General features: G+C 32.7%; 6 protein-coding genes and 1 long non-coding RNA gene across 12 annotated transcripts; 4 read left to right on the top strand and 3 right to left on the bottom strand.

Annotated features, from left to right (window-relative positions):
- Positions 1–608: 608 nt before the first annotated feature.
- On the top strand, positions 609–2,927 carry LOC103485071 (S-adenosyl-L-methionine:benzoic acid/salicylic acid carboxyl methyltransferase 1-like). 3 transcript variants are annotated; one of them, XM_051088903.1, is made up of 5 exons: positions 609–933; positions 1,200–1,288; positions 1,570–1,980; positions 2,082–2,339; positions 2,442–2,927. In XM_051088903.1, the coding sequence occupies exons 2-5, from the start codon at positions 1,214–1,216 to the stop codon at positions 2,796–2,798; spliced, it is 1,101 nt and encodes a 366-aa protein (XP_050944860.1). In that variant the 5' UTR covers positions 609–933; positions 1,200–1,213; the 3' UTR covers positions 2,799–2,927. The 3 variants fall into 3 exon arrangements, with proteins under 3 accessions (XP_050944860.1, XP_050944861.1, XP_050944859.1); XM_051088904.1 differs by having other exon boundaries at positions 616–933; positions 2,082–2,219; XM_051088902.1 differs by having other exon boundaries at positions 616–1,288.
- A 2,922-nt stretch (positions 2,928–5,849) lies between these two features.
- LOC103504443 (S-adenosyl-L-methionine:benzoic acid/salicylic acid carboxyl methyltransferase 3-like) lies at positions 5,850–8,051 on the top strand. The gene is made up of 4 exons (XM_051088901.1): positions 5,850–5,989; positions 6,188–6,592; positions 7,260–7,514; positions 7,643–8,051. Exons 1-4 carry the CDS (start codon positions 5,930–5,932, stop codon positions 8,033–8,035), a joined length of 1,113 nt encoding a protein of 370 aa, XP_050944858.1. The 5' UTR covers positions 5,850–5,929; the 3' UTR covers positions 8,036–8,051.
- Positions 8,052–8,831: 780 nt separating this feature from the next.
- On the bottom strand, positions 8,832–9,509 carry LOC103485351 (uncharacterized). Its single transcript, XM_008442901.2, has one exon. It carries the CDS (start codon positions 9,507–9,509, stop codon positions 8,832–8,834), a length of 678 nt encoding a protein of 225 aa, XP_008441123.2.
- A 2,355-nt stretch (positions 9,510–11,864) lies between these two features.
- Positions 11,865–14,866, top strand: LOC103485068 (lipid phosphate phosphatase epsilon 1, chloroplastic-like). The gene is made up of 4 exons (XM_008442525.3): positions 11,865–12,495; positions 13,063–13,288; positions 14,082–14,155; positions 14,519–14,866. Exons 1-4 carry the CDS (start codon positions 12,136–12,138, stop codon positions 14,744–14,746), a joined length of 888 nt encoding a protein of 295 aa, XP_008440747.1. The 5' UTR covers positions 11,865–12,135; the 3' UTR covers positions 14,747–14,866.
- A 391-nt stretch (positions 14,867–15,257) lies between these two features.
- LOC103485066 (mannan endo-1,4-beta-mannosidase 7) lies at positions 15,258–19,762 on the bottom strand. 3 transcript variants are annotated; one of them, XM_051088899.1, is made up of 6 exons: positions 19,730–19,762; positions 19,314–19,408; positions 16,877–17,466; positions 16,624–16,746; positions 16,224–16,426; positions 15,258–16,065 (listed from the first exon to the last, which is right to left on the bottom strand). In XM_051088899.1, the coding sequence occupies exons 3-6, from the start codon at positions 17,453–17,455 to the stop codon at positions 15,636–15,638; spliced, it is 1,335 nt and encodes a 444-aa protein (XP_050944856.1). In that variant the 5' UTR covers positions 17,456–17,466; positions 19,314–19,408; positions 19,730–19,762; the 3' UTR covers positions 15,258–15,635. The 3 variants fall into 3 exon arrangements, with proteins under 3 accessions (XP_050944856.1, XP_050944857.1, XP_008440745.2); XM_051088900.1 differs by lacking the exons at positions 19,314–19,408; positions 19,730–19,762 and adding an exon at positions 17,900–18,587; XM_008442523.3 differs by lacking the exons at positions 19,314–19,408; positions 19,730–19,762 and having other exon boundaries at positions 16,877–17,071; positions 17,150–17,455.
- Positions 17,489–18,435, top strand: LOC103485067 (uncharacterized). The gene is made up of 2 exons (XR_536817.3): positions 17,489–17,638; positions 17,850–18,435. It is a non-coding gene; the product is annotated as an uncharacterized LOC103485067 (long non-coding RNA).
- LOC103485065 (uncharacterized) lies at positions 19,572–24,390 on the bottom strand. 2 transcript variants are annotated; one of them, XR_007823153.1, is made up of 5 exons: positions 24,016–24,385; positions 22,428–23,194; positions 21,571–21,999; positions 19,730–20,041; positions 19,572–19,646 (listed from the first exon to the last, which is right to left on the bottom strand). XR_007823153.1 is itself a non-coding variant. In XM_008442522.3 (4 exons), the coding sequence occupies exons 2-4, from the start codon at positions 23,188–23,190 to the stop codon at positions 19,866–19,868; spliced, it is 1,368 nt and encodes a 455-aa protein (XP_008440744.2). In that variant the 5' UTR covers positions 23,191–23,194; positions 24,016–24,390; the 3' UTR covers positions 19,572–19,865. The 2 variants fall into 2 exon arrangements, 1 of the variants encoding a protein (XP_008440744.2); XM_008442522.3 differs by having other exon boundaries at positions 19,572–20,041; positions 24,016–24,390.
- Between the last annotated feature and the right edge of the window lie 3,491 nt (positions 24,391–27,881).

Genomic DNA, 27,881 nt, shown 5'->3' with positions numbered 1-27,881 from the left:
TCATTTGACCTTGGTCATAACCTTTGTCACAATGTTTCTATTGCTTTAGTGTCGTAGAAGCACTACTTGAAACCGTAATACCTTCCAACACATACAGATCTTTTCTTTAAGGTTCTCCTTAGTTTAACCTAAATCCTAAACCTTTAGTAACTTCCACAGTTTTTCTTACAAAAGTGATTCAAAGAAAAATATGTCAACTACAACCTACCACACAAATCATTCTTTGGGTTGAATGGAGCTGGTGATACCACTTGTTATAAATTCATCAAAGCTCTCATATACCACTTTTTATAATTACTAAATCAGAAAATACAATGCAAAGTAATAGTTGGATAACGACAAAAGTAAAAAAAAAAAGAAAACAAATGACACAAAGATATACAATGGTTCAATCAATTTGGTCTATATCCACCTAACCATTTTAAAAGGGATCCTATTAAGAGCAATCAAATCCAAAATTACAAAAATCAACAGGTAATCAACAATCTGTAATTTAACACACAAATTAACTATACCCTCAACCAAACACCAAGAAACCGAGAGACCCACGTATCAGCAAATATCTATTAAAACCGAGAACCAAAGCCCACCGACAACCACCTCCTTTGACGAAGATCCACGTGTAGGACAACACACTGCAAACCCAAACCCAAGAAGAACCCACAGCAGAATACACCCAACGGCTAAACTCACACTCAGCGTGAAACACGCCGCAAAAACGCCGCCGAACACACACAGCTGAAACTCACCGAAAAATCGCTCAGAAAAACCGCCGCCTGAACAGCCGGAAGAACGCCCCTCGAAACTCTCACTCTACCGGAGATCTCCCCCAATGTCAAACCGCCCCAACTCTAACGGAGACCAACGTAGGAACTCACGGCAAAACGCCAACGTCTTCCTCTACGTCGGCTACCTCTCTGTTCTCTTTGGATGGTGTTTTTCCAGCTGCTCTCTTTCTCTATTCTGTTTTGAGACTGTCGCCTAACCCCTCACCTTCTCCTTTCATTTATTTTTTCTCAATTAAAAGACCCTAAAGAAGAAAATAAACTTTGATTACAAAAATATAATTCAAAGTAAATATACAGCTCTACCCTCGATAACGAACCAATTTTAAAATCTCTTAAATAATTTATCATTTTATAATGTTGATCCTTAATGGGTGATAGACTGATAAATAAATCTCATCCCCCTCCCAACAGAAGTCTAAAGAGAGATGGAGGTTAGTAAAATACTTCATATGAATTCAGGAGTTGGAGACAAAAGCTATGCCAAAAACTCCTTACTTCAGGTCTTCTCTTTTTCCACTTTTCATTATAAACTCATTTCAATTCCCTTTTTTCACTCTTTTCTTAAAAAAAAAAGAAAAAGAAAAAAAAAAACACATGTTTTGTGTTCTTCAATTTCATCTTCATCATCATAATTATTATCTCAAAAACAAGTTGATGCTACTGCATATTATGCTTCAATTCTCTTTCGTTTTGATTTTATAATTTACATATATATATACACACACACACATTAGCAGTAAAGTTTCATTTATTTATGATTTTTGTGATATGATGATTATAGCGAAAGGCAATGTCGAAAGCCTGGCCAATCATAAAGGAAGCCATTGAAGATTATTTGTGCACCGAAAATACTCCAATTACCACTTTAAGCATTGCAGATTTGGGATGTTCTTCCGGACCAAACACCCTTTCAATTCTCTCCGATTTAATCACACAATTTCATAAAATAATTCAACTTCACCATAACAAACCAATCCAATACCAAATCTTCTTCAACGATCTTCCTTCAAATGATTTCAATTTCCTTTTTAGATCATTGTCAAAATTCTTGGAAGACCTGAAGAACCAAATTGGAACTGATTTTGGAACTTGTTTTTTCAATGGAGTCCCTGGTTCTTTTTATGGCAGACTCTTCCCCAACAAAAGTTTACATTTTGTTCATTCTTCATACACTCTTCACTGGCTCTCTAAGGTGATTCTAATTCAAAATCTTATTCTCTACCAAGGCAATCACATGATCATTTGTGTTATATTTACTAATAGCTCTCTTATTACATACATATATGTATATAGGTATCTGAAGGGATGGAGATGGTAAACAAAGGAAACATATTCATAAACAGGACAAGTCCAAAGAATGTGATTGAAGGGTATTATAAGCAATTTCAAAAGGATTTCTCACTGTTTTTGAAATGTCGTGGAGAAGAAATAGTAAGTGGTGGGCGAATGGTTGTTACTATATTAGGAAGAACAGATGAATCTCCACCAAACGATGATTTTTGTTACACTTTGACCCTTTTGAATCTAGCTATCAATAACATGGTTAAGGAGGTGAAAATGTTATTGCGTATGTTTTTTTCTTTTTTGGTTAATTAGTGTCCAAATGCAATTCAATATAATTTTCTTTGTGTGTGGTGGTGAATTCATAAACAGGGGATGATCAGAGAAGAGAAAGTTGATAGATTCAATGTCCCAAACTTCATGCCAAGTTCAGAGGAAGTAAAAACAGAGGTTTTAAAAGAAGGAAGCTTCATTGTCAACCGTGTCGAAGTCGCACGAATTGATTGGAACTCGTATAATGATGAATTTAATCAATCAAATGTGTTTGTCGATAGCAGTTATTGTTATGCAAAATGCATTAGGTCTGTGTTTGAGCCCCTTATGATTCCTCACTTTGGAGAAGCCATTGTTGAAGAATTATTTCACAAGTTTGGAAAAATAGTTAAGGATGAAATGTCCAAAAAACAATGCCAGGAAACAAACATCACTATTTCCCTTACTAAGAAATAAGATGAACATTGGAAATCATAGATGACATTATATATTGTGGGATTGTCGTTATACAAGACAAGCTTGTAAGAACTATTATCTATGCTCTATATTATATTAATGCAATTGAAATACGAGTATTTATTGTTATCCGATTGTATTCATAAATATTATTCCATGGACTGATCAACCCAATTGCTTTTTCTACTCTTCTTTGACATTTCTCTAGAGGAAATAGATGAGTTGGTCTTTGGCTTCATCTCCAGGCCGGTTAATGGAGTCAAAAGACATACATAGTTGCTTTAATTGGAGTCAAAAGACATACATAGTTGCTTTAAAATAATTATAATCAATAGTAATTTTAAAAAATAATGATTAAGTATTTAACATCATTCCAAACAAAAAATTATAAATATATTATATTCATAGATTTTTATGGTTTATTAGTGATAGACCAACATTTACCTATTCTATAAGTGATAGACTCTTATAATCGATAGATTTTAACTGATTTTGTTATATTTATATATATTTTTTTAAAAAATATTGTTATATATACTTGGTTATTTTAAATATAATTACAATATTTACGACTATTTCAAAGAAAAACTATACGAAACAAGTATAATTGTGATTGAAAATTATTTGAAATAAAGGTAGGATTTGACTATATGGTAAATTTATTTGTGTGAAAATTGAAAGAGATTTTGAATAAAAGCACAACAAAGTCAAAATCTTTGGTCCCACCATTAATTAAAATAATGAAAATTAAGGTTGAAAATAAGCATTGTTTTTCTATTTGAATGGGAGACGGTGAAAACCACATGTTCCACGTTATGCATGCGTTTGTTTCCAAAGCTTCAATTAAAGATGTAAAACAGTCCCTCTACAATTGCCCATGACAATTAACCTCCTTTTCTACTGCTTATTACTACATAAATAGCTATCCTCTGCCATTTTTTCCTCAAGCAATTGAGTATCTCTTCTTCTTAGTTTGTTTTATTTGTTCTCTCGAGTCTCAATTTTTTCTTTTTCATGTTTATTTTCACTATTTGGTTGAATAAAGGTAAAGTTGTGTGTGCATAAATGACACCTCAACAAAATATCTGGTATAAATTATCTCTATTACTTGTTTTAAGTTATTTTACTTTAATTAAAAATTGTTCCAATTTTTTCTTTTTCTTTTTTCCATGTTAAAATTATTTTATTTCAATTTTCAAAGAAAAAGTCTAAAAAATGTATCAAAACTACTTTCGCATTCTATTAAGTACCATCGTAAAAGTTATTTTTTAGTTCATTGTATCTTTTATGATCTACTTTTACCAATATTAAGTATATTATTCTCAAATTTCAATTACTTTGATTTACAAAGAATGTAACACTCTAATAACATAAAAAACAATAAAAATCTAATAACATGAAAAGAAAACGTTCGAATGTGAGAAGTTTTGAATATTTATTTTAAAATTAATTATATTTAATCAAGAAATTTTAAAAGTCACATAAAAACTCGTGACCATTTTTTTTCATATTTTTAAATATCTGTCTATGTTTAACTATACTTAAAAGTAAAAATTTAAAAAAAAAAAATAGATGAATATGCTTCTCACCCTGTTTTCAACGTTTACAAAAAAAAAAATCTATTTATCGATGATTATTTTTCATATTTCTAAATTTACAAATGATATCATTTTTATTTTAATAATTAGTTGAGTCCAAAAGGATGTAAAAAGCTAAGTATGTAATAGACTTAAATTATATATTTACTTCTTACGACTAATTTTTGGAATTGGGTTTAAAGTTATATATTTAATTATTAAAACTATGATACATAGCAATATTAGATTATAACATTTAAAATAATTAATAAAAACGTGTTATATAAATTTCATTGACAAACAAGATGATATTGCTATCATAAATATATTAAAAGAATTTCTTTAAATGGAGTAAAATAAACTCATCCAATAATTAAGTTATATCATGATTTCTTTTATCTTTAAAAAAAATATATTTTATATTAATTCAAATTCTTCATTATATTTTATTTAGATACATCTATATATATATACAATTTGATGATGTAAGTTGATGCAATTATTAGTTTAAAAAAGTCTAAATTAATATAATCTCATACTTTATAAGTTTAAATTGATATTTTTTTCAAAAAAATAAAATTCTAAGAAAAAAACAAAATAATAATAATAATAATAATAATAATGTGTTAATCAAATAAGAACTAAATAATGATAGTGTGATAACAAAGAAGTCATGGGCAATTGTAGAGGGACTGTTTTACATCTTTAATTGAAGCTTTGAAAACAACACATACATAATGTGTATGGTCTTCACCATCTCCCATTAAAATCGAAAAATAATGCTACCCTAATTTTCATTATTTTAATTAATGGTGGGACTAAAGATTTTGACTTTGATCTCCTTTATTCAGTATCTCTTTCAATTCTCACAGATAAATATTTACCTAATTAATCTTCAAATCTATGCAAATCCTATCTTTATTTCAAATCATTTTCAATCATAATTATGCTTGTTTCATATTTATTTTCGTATACTTTTTCTTTAAAATAGTTATTATATTTAGAATAATTAAGTATATAATAACATTTTTAAAAAAATTATAAATATAGTAATGTTTGTCTAAATATGTCAATAATAAGAATTTTATCACTTATAGACTATATAGCAAATGCTAAATTTTGGTGTATTTGTAATTTTTCAAAAACATTACTGCATGCTTAATAATTGTTTTAAAAATTACTATTCATTAAAATTACTCTTATTATAATTTAGGAAACTAATGAAGTGAATATTTTGAAATAATGTGAAAGATTAGAGCTTAAAACAAAAGTTGATATATTTTTTGAATGGCATGTATAAATCTACTCTAAAATTTAAGAGCATAATTGAAACCTACGTTTTCATTATATACGTACATCATTATTTTTGAATGGATATGCCAATTCGTATTTTGTCTTTATCTAATAAAATTATTGAATTTGAAAACTTAAAAACTGACCTAAATGATCTAAATATATTTGGTGTCTTGTATATATAATAAATGGGAGTGTGCCCCTTCCTTTGCAATAGCAAGCATAGAATTTCAAGAGTAAAGAGAAATTTGAGTGGAAAAGATGTTGCATGTAAATGGAGGTATGGGAGACACCAGTTATGCCAACAACTCTAAACTTCAGGTTAATTTTTTTTAAATTATTCTGCTGATCACTATATATCCTTTATGGTTATATATTATTCTTAATATATATACTCAAACGTTTTATAAGCTCAAAATTTCATCAGTGAATTGTAGATAAAAGAATTTGTTTGGTTTATCATTTTTCCAACTAATTATATTAACACCAAAGTTTATTTTATGAGTTTTTTAACAACAGCGAGAGATAATATCCATGACATGCTCGATTGCAAAGGAAGCTCTTACCAATTTCTACAAACAACACATTCCAACATCCATAACAATGGCAGATTTGGGTTGTTCTTCAGGACAAAACACTTTAATGATTGTTTCTTATTTGATCAAACATGTTGAAGAGGCTCGCCAAAAGCTTCACCAAAGGCCTTTGGAGTATCAAATCTTCTTGAATGATCTTCATGGAAATGACTTCAATGCCGTCTTTACATCATTACCAAGCTTTTTGGAAGATTTGGAGGTCCAGATTGGAGGTGATTTTGGTCCATGCTTCTTCCATGGAGTTCCTGGTTCTTTCTATATCAGACTCTTTCCCACCGACAGTATCCATTTTTTTCATTCATCTAGCAGTCTCCATTGGCTTTCTCAAGTGGGTTTAAAGAAATTTCCTCCACTTAATTACTCTTTTGGTTTATTTTGGTTTGTAATTTTTTATTTTCATTTTCTTGTCTTGTTCAGCGTTCAATGTTGATATGTTTGTATTTATAACTTTAGTTCAATTTTATCATTGAACTTTTTAAAAAATGATTATCTTAATCTCTTAAAATAAAATATAAACGATAGTTTATCCTGATATTAACATCCTTTGTACTTCCATTTCTTATATGTTGTAAGACTAGCTAGCTGATATTTTTGGACTATTTATATGGCCATGAATATATTAATTACTTTATATACGTAATTAAGTTGTTGTTTGTGACAATATATAATGTATTTATTACTGTTACTTTCTATTTTTGTCTCTTCTCTCCCCCCACCTTATCAAATATATGTTTGTCAAATACAGTAATTATTAATATATGAATGTCACGTTGTTTTGAAAATAATTTGAAAAAATGTGCAAACAACTCTACATAACAAGAAGAAAAAAGAAGACCAGAAGTGTCGAGTGAGATATTGCTCTCAAATCTTTCTGATTTATAAAATAATGCTTGTTTTATTTTGTACTATATATATATATATATATATTTTGTTGATGTGCATTAATTAGTTGTATATGTTATATATGGTTAAATTATATGTATTGAATATTGCAGGTTCCTATGGGGATAGAGAATAACAAAGGGAACATTTACATAGGTAGTACAAGTCCAAAGAGTGTGGCAGAAGCTTATTATAAGCAATTTCAAAAGGACTTTTTAATGTTTTTGAAGTGTCGAGCTGAGGAATTGGTAATGGGTGGACATATGGTTTTAACTTTGGTTGGAAGAACAAGTGAAGATCCATCAAAATCTGGAGGTTACTATATTTGGGAGCTTTTGGGTTTAGCTCTCAATACCATGGTAGCTGAGGTAAATATGTCTAATAATATCTCCATATGAATTTAACTATATATTTAATAAACATGATGTTATTATCATTTACACACTGTTTTTTAACGAGACCAAATTTGTAACTTAATTTACTTTTTTTAAAAAAGGGAATTGTGGAAGAGAAAAAGGCGGATTCATTCAATATTCCATACTATATTCCATCGCCAAAGGAAGTGGAAGCCGAAGTGGTAAAGGAAGGAAGTTTCATCCTTAATCTATTGAAAGCTTCAAGTATTAACTTAAATCATATTGTTCGCGAAACTGATCAACAAGATCACTCGAGTAGTCCACTGATTAATAATTCCCTGGCCAATGCTGACGACTATGATTTCGCCAAGTGTATTCAATCTGTGGCTGAACCACTTTTGATTCATCATTTTGGAGAAGAGATCATGGACGAATTATTTATCCGACACAAAATAATTGTTGCTGATTGCATGGCTAAACACAAGATTATGGAATGTATTAATCTCACTATCTCATTAACTAAAAAAATGTAATGAGATCAGAGTTAAAGTTATTGCTACAACCTGATGCCTTGTGATTAATGATATGGAGATCGAGTTTAATGCAAGCCATGCAGAACATTGGATCATGGTAATAATTATTAAAATAATCTCCAACTTTAATTTGTATTTCTCTTTAATTGTGTAATTAAGTGGTTTTATTTTCAAATCTTATATTCACATATATGAATATCAAAGTTACCATTTGTTGTTTTTTTTTCTTTTGTTGTCTGCATATTCCATGTTTGTATTTATCATATTTATTGTGTTTCTTTAAATTTTCAATGTAAATATAATTTAATTTTAACATATAATTTTTAAAATCTAGTTAAAAAACATATAAATTGAGTAATTTAATCTTATTTTTGTGTGGTGGTAAGATGAGGAGTTGATCTCTTAATATATGAGAAATCATCGAACAAATACTTTATGATCTGAGAAGTGAAAATAACTCAGAGATCACAATTTGTTTTGTCCATTTCTTATTATGTTAGGTGTGATTTATATAACCATCAAACTTTCAATTTATATATATATATATATATAGTTAATATTGTGAGCCAAAACAAACCTAATTCAATTGTATTAAATTCATCACTATGTTTTTATTGTTTTTTTTTCTTCAATGCTTTGTATAACATTTGTAGAAATTAGATAACGAAATGTAGAGTAGTTAGTTATAAGTTGAATTAATTTTAAAAAATGCGACCATCCATCCAAGAGAAATTTTGTTCAAGAGTAAGAACATCAATTTATTTATTTACAATCTATTCTATATTCAAACCGTAATTTAACTTCGGAGGACGACGGCGCCGGATTCTTCCCAACGAAACCTCAACTCTCTTGCAATGAACGCGTCAATCCTTCGCTGAAATTCCATATTACTTAGCTCCTCCCGGTTCCCTACTCTTTCCGGCGAAACCCCACCTCCCCAAATCGCTTCCTCCTCTGCTTTTAGCCGTCGCAACTCTCCTCCACCGAATTCCGTCCATACCAGCTTCAATTTCTCAGATTCCAAACCGAAATTCTCCATTTTTTCGGTAAATACCGCCGCCCGAGTCGAGGTCACCTCTGAGATTACCTCTTTGTCTTCGTAGGCGATCTTCTCTTGCTCCGTATCAGAGCAGAGCCGTCCATTTGGCTCACTCCCAGCCAAAGACAGAGACGTAACGGCCCCGTCTTCTACCAGTTCATTAAAGAGCTCAGTTTCGACATCATTGTCACCGTTTATTTTCCCGCCGGAGAAATTGTGGGGTTTGGCAATTAGAGAGACGATGATGATGTTGCAGAGTATGAAGCCGAAAACAGGGCTTGTAAAATAGTTGGAGATTTGAGAAATAAAATCGCTGGAAACTTTGAGGACTAAAGGGAGGCGGCTAAATGTCCAGATGAGAAAACCCATTGCCCCTAAAACCTCTGTGAATCGGAAAATTTTCACCATGCTTTGAAGAAGATTGTAGACTCCCATTGCTTTCACTCCCTCTGTTTTCACTGTGGAGAGAAACGTTTCAATTTGAGCTCTTCTTCAAAGAAAGCGTGGTTTAAAGAGCAGCAGAAAAACACTGAGATTCCTTTGTTCCTTTCTTTCTTTCTTTCTTTTTTTTTTTTTTTTCTTTCTTCTTTTTTCTTTTTGGTTTGAACTTTCTTTGAATAGTTTATGAGCATAATATTTCAGATGGGTTTTCTTTTTTTTCTTCTTCTTGCTTTTAGGAAAAGTTGTGTGTTGGTGGTTGTGATTTTCTTTCTAAGGCCATGGGGGAAGTTCAGAGACTTCAAAGGAAGCTTTGTTAGTTCTAGGAATAAAATAAGTTCTTTTACGCAAGATTCTACGTGGAAGAGATTGGTAGACCTTATAATCTTTATAAGATATACAATAAGTCGATTACTTCTCTACAGTATATTTAAAATGATTTTACAGTGATTGTTCATGAATTTCTTGAATTTTTTTTCTAATATTTTGTCGAACTCAATTGAGAATTACAACTTTAGAAGTCAATTGATTTTGAAATGTGATGGAATGTTATTCCAAACTTTTTTTCAGAGTGATATTTCAATGTGAAAGTAAAGACGTCATTCTCTGTTTGCTGAATGTTATAGAAAGAAACTTTCTTCTCTCTTTTCCGGTGAGGGAAAGTTGAGGGGAATATGATATAGGAAGCGGTTGCCGGAGAAACTTTTGCAGTTCACTCTTTTTTTCTTTTTCTTTTGTTTGCTTTATCAAAAGTGAAGAGCATCTCATTTTATTGTATTTTTACTTTCTTATCGTTGAAGAGATTACATTTTATAAAGTTCCATTTCATGTGTTTTTGAGATATTTAAAACTAAGTATTTGTAGGAAAAAGTTGGTTATTATATATTTCTTTATTACAATTGGTTATATTAGTTTGCTTAAGAAAATAGTGAATATTGTAATAAAGAATAAAAAATAATGAAGGTAAATTGATAAGTAAATACAATAGTAATTCGAACTTTAACTCGTTGAGTGGTATTTATATAACAAGTGATAGTTATTATAATATTGAATAATTCTTCTTCCGAACACTCAAAAAATTAACGGTTTTTTTTTTTTTTTTTTACTTGGAAGTTTAGAGAAATTGATTGTTTTAATATTTAGTGATATAAGTGTTCGGTGTGTACAAAATTACTTTTAAGTTTTTATCTAATACATTTCTATTACATCCGAACATTTTAATTTTAAGTTTAGTGTGTCTTAATATTTTACGGAAAAAAAAGCAAGAAATCTATCATGAAGAATTATTATAAATAAAAGCAGTTGAAAATATTTACAAAATATAACAATATTTCATATTCTATTAATAATAAGCATCAATGACAGATTTCTATTTATTTTTATCAGTGACATTGATAAACATCGATAGAAGTTTATTAATGTCTATCAACTTCTATCACTAATGAATATAAAAATTTGTTATGTTTTGTAAACATTTTAGTTCTTTTTTGCTACATTTGAAAATGTCACATCTATTAAATATAAAGCTAAATGTTATGTCTAAAATGTTGTATTAATAATATTTTAGAAAATAATTAATCTGTTAATATTCTATTATGCACATCATTCAAGAACTTATTAGATACGAATTTTAAAATTTAAAATGAAATTAAAAAAAAAAAATAAAAACACAATGAAAGTATGCCTAAATTAGTAGTAATTGGCATATAATACAATTGCACTACTAAAAAAATATAAAAGCTAAAAAAAAGTTTATATACATTTTTAAGTCTAAAAAGAACCTATGAGACAGAAATCTAAAAGTTGAATGATTAAGCTATTTTTTTAATCCACCCCAATTGTTTACCCAAAGTTTGTCACATGACAAACTTTGTGTATTTATTTATTACAATGTGATAAAAAGTGGACTACACTTAAAAACATTTATTTATTTTAATAATCAAGCATAAAAAATTATTATAAATATATAAAAACTGTTTTAAAAATATTTTATAGAAAAGTCAGGTCATAAATAAAGTTATAAAGTTGTAGAACTTATAAGACCATTTTATTTTTAAGATGTTCATAAACATCAGCGTAATCGATGCAAGTCTTATAAATATATAAAATCGGATTTTGTTTAATTATGGGAGAACATTTTAAATCAAACAAAGAGTAGATTCTTCATGAAATGTGTGAATAATAATAATAGTAATAAACTGACTATAGTATAGTAGTTTTTGCAAAGCTGTGTCATGTGTGTGAATATCATATATTTTTGATACACAAATTATATTTCTATTCAACCTATCGCCCACATCGCTTAATAGAAACTAGTAGAGCCCGTCGCTGTCCTTGAGCTTCAGCCAAGTACGTCAAGTTCTTTGAAAAAAGAAAATTGATGTCATTGTGAATCCCACGAATTTGGTAAAGGCACATAAGCCGCCGAGTGGCTATTAACAATTCGTTTCTTTGAAGTGTTTATTAAGAAAACGAACCACAGTCCACACGATGAGACATCGTCCAAGAGGCTGTGGCGGCACAAGATGCTTCTTCTCATCCTCTTGAATAGAAAAAAACTCACCATTTATGGAACCCATAATCTTGATTTCAATCCTTTTCTTCTTCTTCTTCTTCCTTTATAATGCCTTTAACAGCCTCTCGGATTATTACCCAAATGCCGCTTTCAGTCGCCGCCACTTTTCGCCCTTCTTTCAAAACTACCTCCAATAGAATTTTTAAGCTTCAATCCCTTAAACCCACATCGTCTCTTCATTTTCCTTCCTCGAATCTTGTTTTCCTTCGTGGGTTTGTCTCGAAGGAAGCTCTATTTCGGAACAGCGGCTGTGGCATGGCTGAATTGACTAGAACCTCTTCTTCTGTTAGATGTGGAAATGGAGATGAGGGGTTTAGAAGCTTAGAGACAGAGTCGTTCTTTGATGGGTCTTCTGAATTTCGTCCTGTGACTGCGGCTGGTGGGCTGGAGGCTATACTCAATAAGTTGGTTTGTAAATTTTATTAGTTTCTCGTTCCTTCTTGATTTGGGTATGTGTTGTTGAGATCGGTTGCAGCATCCTAGGCCTTTTAATCACCGTCTAGAGACTAATCTGTTACCTTGAATCATTTTTCAAATTGATGCTTGAACAAAACCTTGGGTGACTTTGTTGATTAGTTGTACACTGTATATGTAATACACCCCCTTTGTTTATCATGTATGGGTCCTTAAATCCTATTGATTTTGCTTTTTATCTTTACCAAATGGATGACTTACTCATATGATGTATCGACACGTTTCCTTTTAGTCGATTTAGTACTTTTTTGGCCTTGAAACGTATAGTCTCAACTTTAAAGGTCCAGTTGTTCTCACATCCGTTCTAACTTTGCTCGTAGCGTTAGTGCATAGGAGTAACACAAAATTCAACGAACTTTGAGCAAATGTCATGCTTGAACATACATTTCCACTTTCTGCGGTGTTTGGAACTTTATCGACTTCAAACTGGGTTATTTAGGATCAAACTTTGTTAGTTTGGGAGTAGCTGTATTGTTTGGTAACATTGTTGATTCTTTCCAGAGCAAGTGGCTTGTAGCTGCCCTTTTTGCTGCTGTAATTCTTTTGAGGCATGATGCCGAAGCCTTGTGGACCGCCATGGGATCTGTTATTAATGCTGTACTTTCTATCGTCCTGAAAAGGATACTAAACCAAGAGCGGCCTATTGCCACACTGAGACCTGATCCTGGAATGCCCTCTTCTCATGCACAATCTATATTCTTCACTGTCGTATTTGTTGCCTTGTCAGGTAATTTCTTAACATCATTAAGCAACAAGCGATTTTGAAAGGCACTGTTTTAAGTTGATAGAATTCTTGCCTTGCTCCTATTATAACTTCTGCTGTTTAATTGTGGGGAACGACTTTTTATCCTGCATTCATGCTTTGGTCCTTTCTGCTTGGTATCAAGTTGTACAGAAAATTTTGGAAAAACTTCAACTTCCAAAGCACTAGTGAAAGAATCTGATTGAATGTTTCAGTTAGACATGGTTCAAGGCTTCAAGTATTTTCTAATTCTAGGGCATTTTCCTAACTTTTTTTTTTTAAAAATAAATACAGTATCAAAACCTCACTATTTGCATTATGCTCATGGCACACCATTAACCTCCATTAAAACTTTACTCATTGTAGGGGCCAACCATGAGAGACAGCCTAAGTTTAAGTTGTAAAGTTTTCAACCTAAGAACTTGAACCTAAAACTTAGAAGTGTGATTTCAACCTTATAGGTATAGCATCCTCCACCTATATCTTTACTTTCCTGAGGTTCAAAATAGAAGACCCCTACACCGTATTCCTTTTTCCCCTTTTACTTATTATTATCCAATCTTTATTCTTTTAAGATTGTGGGATCAAATGGAAGAGTTGTCACTCTGTAGAATTTTTTTTTTTTCTTGACATTGCTGCCTCATCCATGCACCAAGCACATTGTCTTCTTAGTATCCCATTTTTGTGCTTATGGGCCACTAAAGCTAGTAATCCAAAATTTAATTTACGAAGACTTTAATTGATCAAAGTTTATTTTTAACACCTGATGTTGCTGCAGCGGTGGAATGGCTAGGTGTTAATGCAGTATCATTGTCTATCTGTGGATTTTCCTTCATATTTGGTTCATACTTTGTAAGTTTATTCTCATATCTTCTCTTTTTAATTGAACCTGGCTGAAGATAATAGTTGTCTTGTACTTTGTAGCTGTAGTCCTTACTAGGGTTATGGCAATTTGGTTTGGTTAAATGTTTAATTTGAGGATTGGCATAAAGAACCTCAAGTTACATCAAATTGTTGAGCTATGAATGTAGTCGCTATGGTTGTGCTTAATTAGTCCTATCACTTATGTTCATCAACTTTTACTTGTGTCCAAGCACTCCAGAAAATAATTAGCTAATTAAAAGTAGAAATCAAACTTATCGGTTGATTATAAAATCAAAATATGGTTAAAAGATTAGATTCTTATTTTCTTTTCTTCTCTCCTGTATTTGACAGTCATGGCTACGAGTCTCGCAGAAGCTTCACACTATCAGCCAAGTTTTGGTAGGTTCTGTATTAGGTGGTTTCTTCTCCATTTTATGGTATTTGCTGTGGAAGGCTGTGGTTAATGAAGCTTTTTCAGACAATTTGTGGGTTCAAGTTGTTGTGGTCTTGGGAGCTTCTGGATTCTGTATAGGCTTTGTTATATACGTCTTTAACAATTGGTTCAGGGATGAAAAATAGTTGTAGTTACATGTACATTATTATCCTACATGCTTCAATTGGATGTGATTCTTAGTCTCATTTCTCGAGGTGAACAGGTGCTCGGATAATTTAATACAATTGTTAATTTCATTTTTTTTATGTGGTGAGATGAGAATTGTGTCTATGCAAATATAGATAGCGCGATTTACTTACTCAAGAGAGAGCCAATCTGAGTGACGAGTAGCAGACAGAAGGCGATCGAGCAGAGCGGCAACTGAACGAGCGAGGAGGGAGACAAACCCTTGGGTCAGGCAAACCCCAAGAACGAACCAATTCGATTTGAAATATTAGTAGAAATCAAACTGAATTGCTTTGGTTCCTTAAGCTCCTAAGAAATATTAGACTTTGATAGGAAAAAGGATTTGTTGAAACGTCGATTTCTTCTCTGTTTTACCCTTTGGGTTGGATAAGAGGTATTTGTTTTATACAGAAGAAAAGAGATTTATGCATCTAGTTTTCAAATTCATACATCATATCTTAAGAGAGAGCATAATTAATAACAATGCATTAGAGCATTCATAGGAAAAACACTTCTTAGATTTCAAGTTACAGTACTCAAAACACGAAATCACAAACCAGCAAACGAAATTGTGTATATGAAATTTGGAGTCAAGTAGCCATTCATACCCAACTCCATCAAACTCATTTCCTTTGATCCTACTTTCAGTTTCTTTCTATTATATGATTTATACTTATATCTATAAGAACTTGCAAACCCCAAATCAAAAACCACAAAAAAAGTTTCAGCTTTCTTCCTGGACGAAAGAATGATTCATCTCAAAGACAGAAACCCTTCCCCAAACCTCTTCATCCGCCATTAAAACACAACCCCAGATTCTCCATTTTGCAGGTAAGTTCTTTTCTCTTCTCAATTTCCTATTCGTTTCCCCCTTGCCGCCCTTGCCCTCTTCCACCTCTCGATATTTCGCATTCTAGCAAAAATCCTTCTGATTTGATACAGTCTTCGAGATTGTTGAGTAATCACGTTCGCCGTTGAAGGGTTTTGGCTCAGAATTATTTCGTACCCATCGCGAAAAGAATCCATTCCTTCCGTCAGTAGCTGCCAGAATAGGCCTCCAGCGGCGGCCCCTCCCCTTCTCGCCGATGCGTATATTTTGTAGTATACTGTGTTGAATAGAAGGTCTCTTTCGTTTGTGCTGTAACCTGGAACTTTCCATGATTTTCCAAATTCTGTGAGCAGGATTGGTTTGCGTAGAATGGACTCTGCATCTTGTATGTGTGTTGATATCCAATTGTTTAAGAAGGAAAGCTGGTATTGATCATTTGAGCTTGATAACCTATGAATTTGAATCCAGAAATTTTCTTAGAACCCTCTTAGATTGGTTTAGCTCTTAATCTCTTTTATAGTGAATCAGATAGGTTAAACCCATCTAATGGAAACGCCATATAACATTCAAGATTTTGTTGCTATGTAGTAGACGAGCGATTTACTCACCATTGATCAGGGTAGGAATGAAGAGTTGCAAAATCAATGCCAGGGATCCTGTTGTTTGCTATGAAGTCTGTACCAATGTTGAAACCTGGGTTGAGTCTCATTCTCTGTGGTGATGAGTGTCCATAGAATCCTTCTAAACCAGCTTCCAGCAAGTGGTTTCTATCAATGGACTTCACGAAGGAAGCCATTTCCATAATCCAAGCCTATATTTAAAAAAACAGTGTAAGCTTTAAAGATTTCATTACATGAACTATTAAAACATAAGACACTTGTCCTTTTGATGGATAGAGCATACTAATTCCTGGATAACGACAGCAATTGAGCTTCAAGGAACCTTTTTCTGATACAATAAATGCATTGGCTACATCTCAGATCCGTTAAGGGGAAAGCTACAACTCACCTGGATTGTCCTTCCGGATGGGTCTGATGTGCATCTAGGCTCATTCATAAGCTCCCAAGCCATTATTGTTGGATCATCCTTGTAATGAATTTTGGTGAAGCTGTTGTATCTGTTAAGAACGGTCTGAAGAAACATGAAATGAGACTTAGAATCGGCATTGCCAGACATAAATTTCAGGGTCCCTGACTCCTTTACTTCTTTCCTTCTATAAAGAACCGAAAGAACAGGAAAAGAAACTGGCAATTTATCTTACTCTGATATGATTTTTGTAGAATTCCTTCACTACTTGGTTTCTGAAAAAATCATCATCAGAATTTGGGTACTGCCCCTTACTTCTTGCCCAATTTACATACTGCTTTTTCCCTCCAAAGTTTTCGTAGTTGTTAACTAAGCTCAATATCAGCTTGATTCCAAACCTTCTGGCCTCAGCTACAACAAAGTCCATGCCCTGTGAAAGAGAAAGTTGAATAAAGTAAACATAATAAATAGCAGACAGAAAATAGGTCGCCTGAATCCTGAAAGATACCTGAAACATTTGTTCATTGTAATTTCCAGGGGAATATTGAAGAGGTCTATATCCACCATCACTGAAAGCCCAAGTTCTTGCAACCGTAAGGCCATGGCTTGAGGCTTCACGAAACACAGAAGAGACCTTCGACCTCTGAGATGGATCGGAAGCAACATACATCAACCAGTAGGCATTGAAGCCATTTGCATAGTAAGGACTTCCATTCAACAGAAAACGAGTTCTTCCAGTTCTGACAAAACCATCTCCTCCTGCAACCCCATGGATGAAAATGGCCAGCAACAGAACCAAAACCCAAAGCTTCATATCTGTTCTTCCTGTGCTACCAATGGGAATGGAAGAGCTTTGGTTACTTTCTGAGCATAAATGAAGAGAGAGATGTTTGAGCAGTTAGCTTTATTAGAGGCTGAGAATTTGTCTTCTTATCAACCGCTAGAAAAGCAATATAAAGACAACTAAAAAACTAGAGTCACCGGTGGAGTGAAGATGGTATCATTCCTCACCCTCTCTATTCTTTTAACTACATAGCAAGATTACTTTTTGATGAGCCCCACAAAAAGAGAAAAAAGAAAAGGAAAAGAGCCCAAAGATGGGAAATTGCAGGCGTTAAGAAATCTAAAGTGGAAGAAGCTATATTGTCTTATTTTCATTGAAATTTGACTGTTACACTTTTCAATCTATGATTATGCATTGATTGCAGGCATTAGCATATTTGAACTTCCAATTTGGACAATGTAGGCCAATTTATACCTGAATCGGGTTGTAATCAAACTCTAACCCTCCTACCGACAAAAAATTTGGTAGAGAAGATAGTACAAGAATGGAAGCAAGGTTAAATCTCATTAGATGCAGATCTTGTTTGGTGGACACAGCAATTGACGCAAACACTTTGGAGATTTCTGAAAAATGGGCTGACCCACAGTTTCCCAGCGTCCTCAACACGGCCATCATTATTCCATTGCCCTCCATAAAGATTTTTTCACCCTTGGTCACTGTTTTACATTATTTGTTATTATAGCTCATTATTTCAATTGGGTTTGGGAAGATTGAAAGTTACCCACTTCGTGAAATTTTGATCTGAATATTGAAACTTTACTACTGAAAAGGCGTTATGGGGGTTTGAAGGTTGAAAATGGAGAAAGATTAGTCTTTAAATGGGAAAATCTTTGGCGCAATCTACGGAAGGAGACAAGCGTGATGGTTTTAATTGTTCACAGTACAGTCTCCACTCTTTATTCTTCCCCACCATTCCAACCATATCCTTATCTTTCTCTTACCTACTTTCTTCTCTCGGGCTTCGTCTCTCTAACTAACCACTTTTAATGGGCTTAGGCCTAGTTCAGCCCTGACATAAATGACAGCAAAAACCACTTTCATCCAATCTCAAATTACTCGAAATCTTCAATCCTTCAAATTCTATAATAAACTTGATAAAATTGTGTTTAAAAGCTTATGTAGTTTTAAAGTAACGAACATGGTTCTCATCACTTCAGAATCACCAAAATGTGATTTATTTAATTTTTTAAAGTATAGAAAATGTGTTAATTTGAAACCGATTAATCACTTCACTGAGGAAGCATCTCGAAGGCGAATCCTATTCCGTGAATTGGTACAGGGGAATATATGAGAAAAAGGTGAGAGGCACGTAGTATTTATCCGAAGTTACAAAGCTTTACTATTATTCTATTACATATAAGAATTTAGTAGAGATTTGAAACTGATATCTATAAGTATTTTGAAGTCTTTCATAAAACAAACATTTTAAAGATTTGCTGAAAAGAAAGTTTTGATGAAATCCATTACCTGATTGCAGAGCTTAATAAGTTCAGCTATTTCTCAAACCATCTTTTTGCTGTCTTCGTTATAATTAGAAAATATACAAACCATCTTATTACTGCTATGAAATAATTTACTTATTACATAGCAGTAACAGGTGAATTATCATTTATAGTATATTACACAAACTCCCATCAAATTTTACCAATTATCCTTACCCTACACAATGCCAATGCAATGTTTGAATTGTTTTTAAATTAGCTTTTATTTTCATCAACTTAAACGGAAAAAGTTCAATTGAATCAAATCTATGCCTTGTCATGTTTCGAATTTTTTAATAAACTGAAAAGTCAATTCAAGAAAGATGAACCTAAAAAGACCCACTTACATGCTAAAAAGGCATGAAGCCAGTCCCCAACTTTAGGAAACATCACTCTCTTAACCTTCAATTAACTGAACAGAACTCCCATTTAATGCATCAATCTGCAAACATTAAAAGCTTAGTTGATACATCCACACCAAGCCATCAAGCTCAGATATTATTCTCATTTTCTTCTAACAAGAGCATTATTCAGAAAGACTTCATTAGAGAGTTCCAAGCCCTCTCTTCAAATATTTGATGCTCAAAGAAATATTTCAACTACAGTTAGTAGTAAACAGTCTGTATATCATTCATTGCATGACATTGCCAAAATTTCAGGTGTTATAACCCCTGTTAGATCTGGAAAAAATAAGAAAAGAATATCAAGAATCAACCCCTTTCACCTTTAAATTATAGGGGCCGACAATTTATAAGAACTATACCTTGGGGATGAGAATACTTCTGACAAACGCAACATTTGATATCAACATTACACCACATGTATGATTGACTGTATAGCTCCTTTTATTTTTCCTTTCTATAACACGGTACATAAGCTAAGTCTTGTGTCAGCGGTTATCAATCTGTTACATCGTCATGCTCGGCCTTCGAATTGTTGCTGGATGGCAAATCTTTTCCTGATGGAAGGTAAGACCAAGCTAAGACTGCAGTGCCAAGTGTGATTGCAGTGGCAACTGAACCCCAGATCCATCTCTGCCTCCTTTTCCTTCTCAACCTTTCGCGCCGTGCCAAATCTGACAACCAAATAAACACAGACAAAGCTTAGGCAGCAGTACAGACATTCTACGCATAACTAGAACAGAGAACTGAAGGTTAGAGAGATAGATCACATGGTCCAGGAATAATTCATGGAAAGATCTTATTCCCCACCGTTTGAATACTTTTTTCAATGCTTCACTGAACAATTTATGAAAGAAGAAAAAGCATCAAGACCAAATGGAAGGACAATGGGATGTAAAGGAACCAATGGATCCAAAGGAATCCTGTTCTACATCTAGACCTACACCCAGTGGAGCTCCTGGCAATGAAATTATATAGCTTGAGGCAACTTGCACATTTTTGACAACCCACAACTAATTGCAACAAGGACCCCATATTAGACGGGCACTAATATCCATGGAAAAAAAGTAGAAGCGGTAGAAGATTTACATAAAATACTTTGTTGTTACGTTCCTTCAAGATCCATTATTTCAATTGAACTTGCAAGGTGATAAGAGGGAACAAACTGAGAAACATACATCACTACCGGTGGATCAATCCTCAAACTAATACTGGAGTATTCAGAATGGTCATAAGAAATTTGTCAACAGTAGACAACAGTAACTCTTTGATCTGTTCACTGCATTTGCATTGTTTCTGGAAGTACATCAAGTCAACCACGGACAACTTTCTTTTGATAATATAAGCATCACTAATCAAGGACACTATTTAAATAGAACATGTGACCATGTCAACTAAATGGAATCCAACGACTGGCCAAGGTCTTCGTCCCTTACTTTGCATGTAAGAATAATCCTATGAAAAAACACGCTTCCTACTAATAATCATTCCTTCGTTACAGGCCTTCATCCCTAACTTTGCATGTAAGAATGACTAGAAAAGAAAAACCACGCCTCCTAGTTAATAATTGTTTCTATCATGCGCCTCTTAATTGGAAGCCTTTATTTATATGCACAAAATTCTAATCATTATAGTAACTTAATCACTCACTATTTCTCTATATATATTAGAAAGAAGTTCGATAAAAGTTCAATGCAGCGGCAACTTGGCAAGTGGGTAAGCAAGTCCAAGGTACAAAGAGTAAAAGTCATTAAAAATAAAGACATTAAACACACAATATAACGAACCCCTCAACAGCCACCACCCTTAAAAAGATAAAGCAAAAATAAAAAAGGGGGAGGTTAAGGCACCAACATTGAGTGATTGAAATTACAAATATCAATCGAGATATTATGCTCCTTCCGAAGGAAAAGAAGGTGTCTTTTATTTGGTTCGATGTATGGGCAAGCAACCATAGAGTGCTTAGGGTGCAGAGAGGAACACTAGCAAGGTTTAATCTTTAGTGAGGTATCACGTTTCACTTTGGGTTTTAGTTTATGTTTTATAGTTACTTTCTAGGCAATATCTTACCTAGTTGGAAACACTCTCTTTAGGGGGTTTTTTATGTGGGCTTGGTTTTTGAATGCCCTTGTATTCTTTTACTTTTTCTCAATGAAGTAGTTGTTTCGATCAATAAATAAATCAAGGTTTACAGATTTCTTACCTACAGCTTCTTGATTCCTCTGGGACATTTCATGATTCACTGCCTCATAGTAATGGAGCCGGTCCAGCAATCGAGCGATCTCAAAATTCTTGACTTCAAGCTGTGCCTCCATCTCAGCCTCCACCTCTGCCCTCGCTATACCCTTCCCAATAGATTCTGACACGAACCTGGCAAGATTAACTTGTTGGCACAATTCTTCAGCAGGGTCAGAATCTAACTGCTTCCCTTCTGTGGCTACTGTGGGATCTGAAGGAAGGGTCAATCCTACAAGCAATAGCTGTTCTCTGAGCCTCTGCCACTGGCACTGCAATTTATTCAGTGCTTCCTCGGCCTGCTTTCGTTTCTCTATTTCCATCAATAGTCTCATTTCACGTTGATCGGGTTCAATATCAGAAATGGATGGTTGTGGCACCCCTTCAGAGGAAAGCTCTACAGAAACGAACTAGGACATTAGTGTTGAAGTTGAATTCAAGCTAGCAATCATAATTTATGCAAGTAGTTCAAGGCAACCATATATTGAAAAGAAATCGACATTTCATCTCATACCCAATATTTCATCTAGCATGACCTCCGTATTTCATCATAGCATATCCATCAGTCCAACTTAACCACAATGACTTATATACAACGACTGATCCAGTTACACTAGATTCTAGAACATTAAAAAACGAAAAATGATAAAAGAAAATCTATTGCACTACAAAAGTCCAAAACAATTTTTGAACAATGACAAATGAAGTACCAACTAGCAAGCAGTGAATTGCCTAATTAGAGGCCAGAGCAATCTGTAGAATAAACTATTGGGATCAAGAAATATATGCCAGAAAAATATTTTTTATTCAAAGACCCATACTTACCTTCCCAAGCATCATAAAATTCACCCATAGGAGTACCAAACTTAGCTGAACGTTCAAAACCATTATCCTCTCCATCCGTGTTACTTGCAACACTCAAAGAATCATGTGGATCAAAGAAGTCTTCATTATCTCCAGTACTTTCTGAATTTGACACAACCTTCAATGAATCCTTTTCCTGAGCAATACCACTACTTGTCAGTATACTGCTTTCATGATTGTTGTGACTGCTTACAAGTTGAACGGCTGTAGCACCATGATCACCATCAACACACCCATTTTCACCAATATTACTACTACTAGCACAATCTAGACCATTTCTGTCTCCATGTTTGTCTGGAATAGGTGTGGTAACAGTGACAGAAGCACCCTCAGTCAATTTTACATCATTTCCATCAGAACGCTCCACGCTCCCATTTCCTACATCCTTATCATTCATCTTTTTATGAGAGACATCATCCTCAGAGAAACTCTTCAAGAGACGAGGCCCACGCCGCTTGTGATTTACAATATAAGGGGAAGGAGGGAAGGAAGATGGTGAATCCGGAAGAGGAGTTGCCTCTGGGGTGGTATAGAGTGCTGGCTTTATTTGAGGCCGCTGAACTTTTCTGTCAGCAACTGATGCGCTATTCCTCCTCTCCAACTTCGTGCTTGGAGCACGGTTAAAGGTCAAAGCAGGCTTAGGTTTAGGAAGGGACTTATCAATAGATTTCGTAGTTCCAGGTTCTAACAACCTGTCCAATGCAATTGTAGTGAATGTCGGCATGATACTGCATTCGAAGATGCACCAAAACCAGTTAGTATACATAATGCCAAGACCTCAATCGAATTGCACTAATTTAAAACACAACATTACTACAGTAATCACATCCCATAATAGTCCCATTCAGCCAAATTTTAAAAAACAAAGTACAAACCATTGCTCAAGTAATGCCAAAACCTCAATCGGCTTGCACTAATTTTTAACAAAAATATTGCTAGAGTAAACACACCTCATCCCGTTCAGCCAAATTTTAAAAAATATTGATAAAGTGATGCCAAAACATCAATCAAATTACACTATTTTAAAATCAATATATATAAAAATAAAATTTAAAAAAAAAAAAAAAAAAAAAAGGCTAAAGTAAACACAGCCCACAGAGGTCCTATTCAGCCAAATCTTTTTTAAAAAAAATGAAAAAAAAAACCAAAACCTTGAAATTAAAAGAATTCAAATAGAAAATCGCAAGCTAATCAGATATAAAGAACATCTTCATAACTACTTATTACACAAAGTAATCACAGCAAAACCAAATCTAAACGGGAAAAAGAAAATCGAACCCAATAAATCCGGAAAAAATCACAAAGCTCAACCTCCAACCAAAGATGAGAAGGTTTCAAAAGAAAGAAACCCCCCAAAAGAAATTGTATAAAAACTTCAAATTAAAAGAAGAAAAAAAAAATCCCAATAAAACCCATCAAGGATTTTCAGATGGCGCGCACACCCAACCCCTCAAACCCCAAAAAAAAAAATTCCCAAATCAAGATTCTCCATAAATCGAACAAAATCCCTGAGATTGAAACAAAAACAACAACCCAGAACAGAACATACCTCAAAAAAAGAAGGAGGAGGCGTGAAAAACCCTAGGCGGAAGAGGGAAGAAGGAAAGCAGAGGATCGGGGAGGAGTCGACGATAAGCTGATAGAGAAGAGAGAAAGTCCCATTTCAGAGTATGGATTCCATTTGTGTAGACTCTTCCCCGTCCTTCATAAAAAGAGGATGAAGATAAATGGGAAGGTGTTTGAAGAGAGAGAAAGAGAGAAATTGAAATTCCCCTCTCCAAGTTTTTTTTTTTTTTTTTTTTTTTTTTGAGGGTTGCAACGACCGCCTCTTCCTCTTCGCCTTGTCTCACACGCAGTCACCTTCTCCGCAAATATTTGAAACCCTTTTTTCTTCTTCTTTTTTTTTTTGGTTTCCTTCTCTCTCTCTCTTCTTTTTAAATCGAACAAATTTCTTTTTTATCTCTAATTTGCCCTTTATGGCGTTGAAATGCCGTAATTACCCTTCCCTACTCTTTGGAAACATCGCTCCACGCGAGAATGTTTTAGAGTTTTCGCATTACCCTTTTCTCTTTTCCTTTTTCCCAACGTGTCGTCTAAACGACACCGTAGGGCCTACTGCTACTACTTCTACTACACTGATATAGATATTTTATTTGAACCATGCAATACGATGTCGTTTTAGGGGTCTTCTTCTTCCTTTGAAAAGTGTGCCTTGTTAAAGTGCTCTAAATTTGGTGATGTGTTGGGTCACTAGCAGCTCTCTGTTTGTGGATTTTGATCTTTCTTTCCTCCTTTCCCTTTCCATAAATTCTTTTTTTTTTTCTTTTCTTTTCTAATAGAATTAATTCATTTTTATTCCTCAATTTCTGCTATTCCTTAATTTTTCCAATTATGCTATAGATTTTGAGAAAAAACTTTTTTTTTCTGTTGACAAAACTGTTTAAATTACTTATAAATATAGAAAAAATACAGTTTATTAATAATAAACTATTGTATCACTAGTTTGAAACTTATTAGAATTTGTGTTTAATAGATAAAGAAACGATGATTAATAGATAAGAAAGTTCTTCTTGAAAAATCAAAAACATTTTTCTCCGTCTATATTGAACGAGATCGATAATTTTTTTCAATCGATCTCAGAGGAGATGAATAGTAAAATATTAAAAAATTTCAAATTGATTGTTTTCGTTGTTTTGGGTTTTTTGGTGCATCTTCTTAAACATTAAATCAAGATTTTACAATTTTTTTATATTTTCAAATTTTTAGCTTTTTTTTTTATCTTTTCAAACTTTTAAAATTAAAAAAAAAATTGGTAAACTACGTAGATAATCGATGTTTTTTAAAAAGGTATATGGATCTCGGTTCATCCCATCATAATTTTGGACTTTATCCCATCGAGATCAACCAAATCTCCCAACAAATTGTTTACAAAATTGATTAAGATTCAGACAAAAATAATTAAGTTTTGGTATAAGAATTGGGAAAAATGGTAGATGAAAAATAAGTTATAATCAAATTTGAAAATTTTTTGAGGAGAAAAACGAGTTAGGGTTTCGAAATGGCTTCGAATACATTTGGATTATTTATAGAAAAAAAATGTTTTTTCGATAATACATTTTATTTTAAATGAGTTTAAATTTTAAATACTTCCATGTTAGGTTAGATATTTGTATGAGTATATACGTAATTTTATTTTTTTTAAAATGAATTATTTTTAAATCTCATTTTTTTGAAATGCATTTTGAAAAGTTACCAAAAAAATTTTAGATTGTTTTTTTAATTCAAATACACCATTCATATATTATAGTTGGTAAAGTTTTTTCTTCCACTTCAATTTTAGTGGTATTTACAAAAATTGGATTTAAATTCTTATAATTTAAGTGTTCTAGGTAGAGATGTCTATTTAACCGGCGTCGTTCCAAATGAGGTGGGAAATCCCAAATCGAGGAATGGGGAAGCTAGTGGGAAAAAAAAAATTCTCATGGGCAACATGGGGCGGGGACTGGGAATACATTCCCCGACCTCGATCCCCGACCCTGTCCCAAACGTAAATATAATTAATGTATATATATATATATATATATATATATATATATATATATATATTTATTTATTTATTTATTTACTTATTATTAAATATGTAAAAGAGTTAAAAAAAAACTATTTTGATATTTTTCTTTCCATTTTTTTATCTATTCATTCTCTTTATTTTTTCCCCTAATTTAATTTTTATGTGATTTTTTCTTAAGAAATATATGTATACATTGTGCCTTGATTTGTAATTTGTAAACTTTTCTTTGAAAAAATATGTTGTTGTGTCTTAAAAATTATGATGTAATTGGAGACTTTGTTAGAATACTTATACATTGATCTTTGATATTTTTTTTTTATGGATTTTTGAATTTTATGAATATATTTTTAAATATATTCTTTACTAGTTGAATTTTTATTTTTATCAACAAAGAGATTTTGATATTTTGAATTGTTTTAAATAAGAAAATCGATAATATTCTATAAAAAATAAAACAACATTTGAAATGTATATACATGTCAAGCGAAAAAATAAGATTAAACTAAAAAAATAGAAAATATTTCTCCCAAGGGAATTCGACCTCCGCAAAATCCCCGCCCTGTTGCCCACAAAAAATTTGGTGGGGATGGGAAATGGTACAAGGGGAGAGGGACAGGGCCGTGATATCACGGCGAGTGAACATCTCTAGTTCCACGTGTTGGAGTTGATAGAATATTTAAAGCTATATACTATAAATAAGCTAACAAGGTAAAAACATTTTCTTAGATTATAGATTAATGGGTTAAGTTATCTTTTTACATATTTATTTGAACTTAAAAATTTATAGATTTAACCGATAAAATTATAAGTTCTCTACAAAATTAATATCCACACAAAACATTAGAACATATTTATAAATAAACCCACTTAGATTAAAAAAAGCGATATCCGTAACGAATATTAAAAATTGCAAATATAGGATTTAAACCCACAATTCTCATAGTTGTAAGAGTGGGGACACAAACATACACTACAATCATATTTTATTGAAACTTTAAAATTAATATTAAAATACAAAAATCGACAATGTAAATGAACACGTACCTTGTTGACCTTTTAATAAATTCGTTCTTGTTCTTGAGTGATACCATTTTGTGTGAAAGTTGATATTCTTAAAAAAAAAAAAAAAAAAAAAAAGTGAAATTCCTGGTTCTTTTCAAATTATAAATATGTTATTAAAAATAGAATAAAAAGAAAGTTGAAATATGAAATTAGAAAAGAGGGTAGGTGAGGTGTGGTCAAAGTTGGCATTTGATAATTGATTTTGGGTTGAGAACGTCTTCTTACCTTTTAGAGAAAGAGAGCGAAATGGGTGCGCCGTTAAAATTCAAAATTAAACGGCGGGACTTTCTTCTTCTTTTCTATTTATTTACAATATCGATGTCTACATAGCAAAAGGACAGTGCTTGGAAATTCCCACTTCTTAGGCATTTGTTTCTTTTACCCCTCTGGGCTGTGGCGAGGAGCTTTTAAATGGGAACACTACTCCTTTGACCCTTTAATAAGTACCCAAATTTGTCTTCTCGTGCATTCAATATTAACACATGATGTTACTCCTTCACTTTTTTTATTCTTCTATTTTAGTTTTCTATTACCCATCCTGTTCAAGCTTAGATAGATATTTCAACGGTCTTGATTCAATTTTATAAAAATGTCGTACAAAAACTTTTAGAAATAGATGGAAATTGTTATAATTGATTAATGAATATTTTATTGCATCTTATTTAGACTATGATCGATTATTTTTAATTATTATTCTTTATGAAGTAAGACGATATGTTGATTTTTATTATAAACATACGTATAAATGTAGATTTGTGGATAGAAGTCTTAAAAAGAAATAT

The sequence above is a fragment of the Cucumis melo genome, chromosome 8 (assembly GCF_025177605.1).
Source record: "Cucumis melo cultivar AY chromosome 8, USDA_Cmelo_AY_1.0, whole genome shotgun sequence".
NCBI classification, from domain to species: domain Eukaryota; kingdom Viridiplantae; phylum Streptophyta; class Magnoliopsida; order Cucurbitales; family Cucurbitaceae; genus Cucumis; species Cucumis melo.
This window is presented reverse-complemented; position numbering and strand designations above follow the sequence as displayed.